The sequence below is a fragment of the Monodon monoceros genome, unplaced genomic scaffold (genome assembly GCF_005190385.1).
Source record: "Monodon monoceros isolate NGI ecotype Baffin Bay Population unplaced genomic scaffold, NGI_Narwhal_1 Super_Scaffold_6, whole genome shotgun sequence".
Lineage (NCBI taxonomy): Eukaryota > Metazoa > Chordata > Mammalia > Artiodactyla > Monodontidae > Monodon > Monodon monoceros.
In genome coordinates, this window is record NW_021703783.1 from 94749699 (window position 1) to 94757925 (window position 8227).

At 49.9% G+C, this 8227-nt stretch overlaps 2 protein-coding genes across 3 annotated transcripts in view; one reads left to right on the forward strand and one right to left on the reverse strand.

Annotated features, from left to right (window-relative positions):
• Positions 1-2864, forward strand: part of BIK (BCL2 interacting killer) — a 24071-nt gene extending 21207 nt beyond the window's left edge. For both annotated transcript variants that reach the window (XR_003791163.1, XR_003791162.1), the window contains one exon: positions 530-2864. The gene's annotated coding sequence lies outside the window, so the exon portion shown is untranslated. The remainder of the gene's footprint in view (positions 1-529) is intronic.
• MCAT (malonyl-CoA-acyl carrier protein transacylase) overlaps positions 1-7560 on the reverse strand; it is an 8194-nt gene extending 634 nt beyond the window's left edge. The window contains exons 1-3 of the mRNA XM_029205859.1: positions 7049-7560; positions 5789-5876; positions 2982-3199 (exon numbers count right to left, since the gene is read on the reverse strand). Coding sequence (XP_029061692.1) covers positions 2982-3199; positions 5789-5876; positions 7049-7468 — 726 coding nt within the window. The 5' untranslated portion in view covers positions 7469-7560. The remainder of the gene's footprint in view (positions 1-2981; positions 3200-5788; positions 5877-7048) is intronic.
• Between the last annotated feature and the right edge of the window lie 667 nt (positions 7561-8227).

Consider the following 8227-nt stretch of genomic DNA (forward strand, 5'->3'; position numbering starts at 1 on the left):
CAGAGAGGCAGTCACCACTGGCTGATGTCATCACAGTCCTACGTATAGGATATGCTTATCTCTACACACCAGCACAGGTTATTTCATCCTGCAGAGCTGCCAAGTCAGTGTCCCAGAAGCCCTCACTAGCCCGGTGACCCCAGACAACCTCTTTGAACTTCTTTTAGTCCATCCATAAAATGAGCACAATTTCACCTACTCCATAAGATGCTGGGAAGTGATCAGATAGGGGGTATCTGATGAATGAAAAAGCGGTATCTAGTAAGTGTTAGTTTTCACTTAGAATTCTGCTACTCTTCATAATTTTTTTAAGCCTGTTTTCTTGTTACTCCATAACCTTCAAGATGAAAATTCACAAGATTCCAGCCTCACTTCACAATCCAAGGTCTGAAACCCCTCATCTGGGCTCCTCTAGAGAAGACAAGAGCTTGATTAAAAGGGGCCTCTGGGACTAACAGGCCCAAACTTAGAACCATTTGCAAACATCTTTAGAACAGTATATATTCTTTTTTTTTTTTTTTTTTTTTAGAACAGTATATATTCTTAAGAGACCCTGTGCCCTCGGGACACAGCCCAAGGTCTACCACCCTGACAGCCCTTCACTGGGATCCACCAAAGGCCTTCCTATGCACTAAACCGTCTGCCACGTCCCTGCAACCTGACACCATCCACGGCCTGCTCAGAAGCTGGGCCAGCTGCTCCTGACGACTCAAGGTAAGTCGTGGCAGCTGCGTGACCTTGGGCACTTTACCTGTCAGTGCCTTAGTTCCCTCACCTGTAAAATGGTGATAACAACAGTTACGTCACAGGGCTATGAAGAACTATGCTCGGTATACAAACCCTACAGAAGCGCAGCAATTACTAACTTGTTACCAAGCCCATCCATGTCCACCGGGAAAAATACAGCAGGGTCTGGAGTTCCCTGGTGGCCTAGTGGTTAGGATTCCAGGCTTTCACTACCGTGGCCCAGGTCCAATCCCTGATTGAGGAACTGAGATCCTGCAAGCTGTGCGGCACGGCCAAAAAAAAAATACAGCGGGGAAGCTATTTGTGCCCCGAAAGGGAAGGGATGAATATTTCTGGTTGGACAGTGCTCGTTCGTCCCTCTCTGTGGGCCCCGCCCTGCAGGAGCTTAGCCTGCTGCCCAGGCACGGCCAGTTCAGCCCGAGGCTCATCACGTGTCACTTCCCTCTGCTGTGAGTCCATCTGTTCCACCCCGAGGCTGCTCAGCCGCCTGAGCCTTGGGGCGAAATCCAAGTGGAGCAGAGCCCAGCACAGCGAACTGTCATGGAGTGTGAACCATGCGTGTGGGAAGCACGGGGGGGTCTGGGCTGTCACTGCAGCAGCGTCTAGCCTGACCTGACTGACCTGGTGCTTCACACCCAATTCCACGCTCCATCCATCCCCACCTCACTGAGGGATGCGCCCCCAGCGCCTCTCTGAACAGGAGACTCTTGGACTTCACAGCCCAAGCCCTTCCCACCATGCCTGGACACCTCTGATCACCGGCATCTACGGAGACAGCTACTCGGTGGCACTTCTGCACCACTGCCATGGTCTCTAAGTGCTTTCCATGGGAAGTCTCTGGATTCGTCCAACTCAAGTCCCAGGTCAGGGCCACAGGAGTCAAGGACACAGCCTCAGGGTCCAGAGGCTCCTGTGGCTGGCTCTCAGGCCAGGCATGGGTCTAGCAAAGGGCAAGGAGTTTTTTCACATCCACTGTTGGAAAGGGACTCACCTGCTCAGGGGACTCTGCCCGCACCTAAGCTCTTTGCTGTAGCACTTCCAACAGCACCAAAGGCCAAACCTGGGAATCCCAGGAATCGCCACCTGCACTGGATGCCCACCTGTCTGGGAGCCTGGGAGACTCCTGCCTTGACTGGGGGGGCCCCTCCTGGCCCACTTATGGGCTTCCTTCCAAGGCTATTAATGGGAATAAGCAACCAGCTCCGTGATTCGCTTGGGGCCACCGTAGCTGGTCTTCCCGTCATCTCAAAACTGCCCCAGAGGCTCGCACTGATTCAGAGGAGATACGTTAAGGACACCTGCGTACTGGCAAGGCCTTAACAGGGAGATGAACCAGCATGGTCAAGTGGAGGGTGGAGGGAACCTGGACTTCAGAGGGACACGGACGGGAGCTCTCACCTTGCCTCCACCACCACTAAGCACTTGGCTCTCAGTGCCTCAGCTTCCCGGTGTAGAGCTCCCGTCCACAGAGCACAGGACCAGATGGAGGACCGGAGGAGACAAGACGGGGAAGCACCCATCCGGTCTGCACTCAACACTCCCCAGCCAGGCACACGGTACAGAACTGCCCCTTCCGTCGGGCGCTCCTGTCTGCCTGGGATGCCCCTGCTCTTGGCAACCTCATCCTCCAGGCACCGCCTCCTGGCACCCTGGTAGTCAGCCTGACCCTTACTGTGCCCTGAAACCTGGAGTCATCCGTTCACAGCCAGCCTTCCTTTGACAGCAGGAACCCCGGCTGATCTGTCCGTGTGTCCTCGTGCTTGCCACACAGGAGCTGCCCGAGAAAGGATGTCTGGGGCAGCAGTGAGTGGAAGGATGGACAGAAGGAAAGGCTGCAAAAACAAACGCCTAAGAAAATGGAGAGCAGGGCAGAGTAACCCAGCAGGAAACAGCTTCTCTCTCCAAAGAAGCAACTGGATCAGAGGCTGTGGGAAGCCCAGAACATATCACAGGAAGGCCCTGGAGATTATCTGGCCCAGCCCCTTTACTTTCCACGTGGGCTGGAAATTTGCCCAAGGTCTGTACGTGGTGGAGCGGAGACAGTACCCCAGCCTCCTGCCTCTCCCTGCAGTGCTCGCTCCACCACACACACCCCTGGCCCCCAGATGCCTCCCAAGGACCAGGGCTGGGCAGAGCACCTGTTACACTCTGTGCGCTCCCAGGTGTGGAATAATTCCAACCTTCTGGACTGGACTGGACGGGGGTCTAGGAAGGTTGCTCCCGTGAACACCCACCTCCAGGTGTCCTGAGATCACCCTGCAGTCGGGAAAGAGGTAGCTGGACACCTCGCACACGGGGTTCTCTATGCCCAAAGTCCTGCAGTGCTCCTGGGCCTCCAGACAGGCAAAGGTGAACTTGGACTGAGGCTGGCCGACGACGGACAACATCCCACTGGGGACAGCTTCCGAGGCTTCCTGCATGGCCTCAGCTCGGATTTTCACTGCATACAAACCTACCCAGAGAGAAGTGCATTTGGAAAAATCAAGGCACGTAATGGAGAAGAGAAGCCCAGACCCAAAAAACAAAGCACAAATTCCACACTGTGTGCTGGAGACACTGATATTGGTATCCATCACCAGTCTACAAGCCGCAGTTCTACGTATCTGAAACCATTCAAATATGGTACCACCATCATCAAAAGGCATGGTGCTGTCCCTGGCACAACCTCAGTGTCCACTGACAGATGGATAAAGAAGACGTGGTACATATATATGATGGAATATTAGTCTAAAAAAGAATGGAATAATGCCACTTGCAGCAACATGGCTGGACCTAGAGATTATCATACTAAGTGAAGTTAGAAAGACAAATACCATGTATCACTTATATGTGGAATCTAAAATACGACACAAACGAACCTATCTACGGAACAGAAACAGACTGAGATATAGAGAACAGACTCGTGGCTGCCAAGGGGGAGGGGACGTGGGGGAGGGAAGGATTGGGAGTTGGGGATTAGCACATGCAAACTATTATATACAGGATAGATAAACAACAAGGTCCTACTGTAGAGCACAGGGATATACATCCAATATCCTGTGATAAACCATGATGGAAAAGAATATGAAAAAGCATATATGTGTAACTGAATCACTTTTCTGTACAGCAGAAATTAGCACAGCATTGTAAATCAACTATACTTCAATAAAATTTAAAAACAAAACAAAAAAGAATGGACTGCAATTACTGGACAGCTATCATCCTGGTCCTGGGCCAGACCAAGGAGCGGTTAAGGGACCGATCCAGGGTTTGACGGGACAACAAAGTCTGAGGAACAAACCCTGCACCCTTTCTCTCTAACACACCTTCGTTCACCCGGCACCGTATTATGTCTGTACTGGACTTTTAGCCCTTACACAAGCAGGACTGTGGAGCAAATACATTAAAAGCCTGTGTTAACAGGCAGGAGAGAACCCACAGGAACGTGGAAACCCTCCCAGGCAGGCATTAAATAACTATGCAAATTGTCAAGTGAAAAAACACAGAATGTCAATAATCCTGCAAATTACATATACATAAAACTGTATTTGTATAAAACAGTTTTATTAGGATGTGGAAATATGAAAATTTTTTTCCACTTCCTTGATAATGCTTCCTTCCTATAATGCTTTTTTAAAAAACAATGAGGTGAATTTCACATAAAATATAACCAGTTTCAAGTGTATAATTCAGTGGTATTTGTTTTGTTCATGTTGTACAACCACCAGCTCTAGTTTCAAAACTTTCCATCAGCCCATAAAACACCTCATTTCTCCTTCCCTCCATCCCCGGTAACCTCTAATCTGTTGTCTCTCTGGATTTATGCATTCTGGACATTTCATATAAAAATATGTGATTTTTGTGTCTGGCTTCTTTCACTTAGCACGTTTTTGATGTTCATCCACACTGCAACATAAGTATTTCATTTCTTTTTATGGCTGAATAATATTCCACTGGATGGATCTACTACAATTTGTTTATCCATTCATCTGATTATGGACATTTGGATCATTTCCACCTTTTGGCTATTATGACTAATGCTGCTGTTATAAACATCTGTGTACAAGTTTTTCTGTGTGGACATGTTTTCATTTCTTAGGTGTAGACCTGTGAGTAGAACTACTGGGTCACATGGTAATTCTATGCTTAACTTGAGGAACCACCAAATTGTTTTCCACAATGGCTGCACCACTTTACATTTCACCAACAATGTGTGAGGTTCCTACATCCTTGCCAACACTTATTATTTTGCTCTTTTGTTTTTTAAATTAAAGCCACCCCAGTGGGTATGAAGTGGTACCCCACTGCGGTTTTGATTTGCATTTCCCTAATGATTGGTGATGTTGCACATCTTTTCATGTGCTTATTGGTCCTTCGTATATCTTCTTTGGAGAAATGTCTATTCAAGTCCTTTGTATTTAGCTATAAGCAAAAATGTTTACATGTTTATACACAAAAATCTTAAAAAGTGGAACTGATATGGCTCAAGATCAAACACTGATTTATTCTTTTTCACTTAATGAGAATCTATTGATGATCTACCACACGACAGGCACTGGAGGTACACGAGTGGACTAAGAATGCACATAAGTAGTGGGAGACACTAAAGCAAGAAGATTTCACAAGACTACAAGAAGAAAGAAATTCCCTGATGAACCCTTCAAGCTTAAAAGGGAATCAAGGTGAAGTCTGGTCCTCAGGTCCCATTGTCACCCCCACCCATGGCTCTCTTCTCTATTACCCCTGAGTAGGTCCAGAATTATTTTTGGTAGTGCCCCTTGTCCTCAGTAAGCCCAGCAAGACGATACCCCATGCATAAAACCGAACCTTGGGACTTTCCTGGTGTTCCAATGGTTAAGAATCCGCCTTCCAATGCAGGGACGTGCGTTCGATCCCTGGTCACGGAACTAAGATCCCACATGCCACAGGGCAACTAAGCCCGTGCGCTCTGGAGCCCGCGCTCCGCAACGAAAAGATCCCCCATGCCACGACTAAGACTCAATGTAGCCAAATAAATAAATATTAAAAAAAACAAAAAAAACCCAAACCTCTTCCTATGTACCTTCACAAAATTCCATGGCTCCAGCAAACACTAGGGCTGCAAATTCTCCCACACTGAATCCTGCAGCAGCAACACAGTTCTCAATAACCTGCAGCGACACATGCAGAAGAACATGAGGCCAAGTTCTCAGGCGAGTTCAGTCCGGGGCTCTGCACTTGCAAGCTGACAGGGGTTCAGCAGTTCAGTGAGCCAGGTTCTGCTGGCCTGGTGCTCCAGCCAGAAGACAACACACAGAAGTGGCCTTGACTATCACTGATCCAGCCCTTTACTGAAGAGGAACTTTAACTGGCAAGGCAAGTTAAAGCCTACTGGCGGACTCCTTGGTTGAGCTGTGATGCCAACCCAGGGCTCTGGATTCTCTTGCTTCTGCCCTGGTGCTGCTCCTCAGGCTGATGGAGACAGAGGACGCTAAGTACAGAAGTTAAGAGCATGACCTTCAGAATCACCTCTGGATTTGATTTTTAGCCTGGGAGAGTTCCCTAACGTCTGCCCCTCAGTTATCTCATCTGTGAAATGGGGAGAGCAGCAGGACCGACCTCACAGGGCTGCTGAGAGAATTACATGGAGATAACACCCCTAAATCGCTCAGCACAGACCTGGCCCAGGACAGGCACTGGATGAATGTTATTATCATGACTCGACATGACCACTTAAACTAATTCCTTTAATATCTCTGAGTCTTCTTTCCTTACCCACTAAGTAACAGTACTTACCTCACAAGGCTGTTGTGAGGATGAAATGGGGGTAAAGTACGAGCTTCACATTTACTGTTGTGATAATAAATATTAATAGCAATCATTTCACAACTTCAAGTGAACTGATACTTTCAGATATCACCTTCTCAATGACCCTTCCTTTAAGGGTGAAGCTTAATCATTCTAAAATCATTTAGTAATTAATTAAATGATTAAGGATCATTTAAAATCGCAACCCAGCCCTCCACTCCCCGGCCCCTTTCCCTGATCTATTCTTCTTTCTGAAACACTTATCTTTAACACACTACGTAATTTACATAGCACATTTATTCTCTATCATCTATCTCCTTGCCCTAACATGCAAGCTCCCCAGGCGCAGGGATCCTTGTTTTGTTTGTTGTAGGCTGTATCCCCTGGGCCTACAACAGTGCCCGGCACGGTGGGAACTCAGTAAGGATCTGCCGAACAGATCAGACGTTGGAGCACGCCGGCCTGGCAGGCTGGAGCTGTGAGAGCTCGGGCAGAGCCCATTCTCCCCGGCCTGCAACAGGGCCTCGGGCCTCACCGCGGGCTGCAGGTGATGCAGTTTCTCGACGGCGGCCAGCGAAGCCACGAAGACGGCGGGCTGGCAGTGCACGGTGCGGTCCAGGGCCTCCTGCGGCCCATGCAGGCTCAGCTCCAGCAAGTCGTAGCCCAGCACGCGGTGGGCGGCGGCGTAGAGCTCGCGGACGCGCGGGTAGCGGAGCAGACCGCGGCCCATGCCCACCACCTGGCTGCCCTGGCCGGGGAAGAGCAGCACCGAGCACTGGCCCGGCAACCGCCGCACCGAGGCCTCCCGGGGCCCTTCCTCCGCCGCTGTCGCATCTCGCAACAGCTCCTCCACGTCCACCGCGCCCAGAGGAGGCAGCAGGAAGCTCGAGGCGCTGCGCCTGCACCTCACGCCCCGGACCAAGGCCCACGCAGCCCGCGCGACCCGGACGTTCATGTTGAGGAACCGGCCCCACGCGCGTTACCAGGGCGACCGAGGCCCGACTGCGGCGGCGCGGCGCAGCACAGCGCGGCGCGGTCCTTGACGCATTTCCTGCCGGCGGGCAGAGGCACCGCTGGGCGGGAAGAAGGGTTCCGCTGTTACAGATTCCGTCCCTGCTCTGAAACTGTCGGCTGTGCGCCGGGTGATGCACACGCTTACCTAAACCTCCGCAGGAAAAAATAAAACACGACACCGCACCACAATGAGCCCTCAAACATATTTATTAAGTAAACAACTCAATGCAATGTAATATTCAACCTAGCATGGAAAAAGTACTTGAAACGCTTCCACATTCTTTCTTGCATCTGATTTTCCCAGCGCTGTCCTTTCTTTTGTGTTTCCTACAAACCAGACACGGTGCCAGGCCCAAAATAATCGTCCAATTAATACTTGTCCCATTGAACAAAGCCCTGGATATATTTCAGACATTAGTCTGTTTAATTCCTCACAGCAATGCTGTGACGAATAGGTGCTATTATTATCCTCAGTTTACACATGAGTGGACAAGGGCTCAAAGACAGGTGGTTAGTGATAAAAGGAGGACTGGAAATTGGGGGTGCAAGACTGGGTCAGAGAGAGTCTAATTCTGACCTCATCTCTAACTACACCCCTTTACGCCCCCTGCTCCTCTTTCATTCCCTGCCAGCCTCTTCTAAGGAGCGCAGGACACACACACACACACACACACACACACACACACACACACACACACAC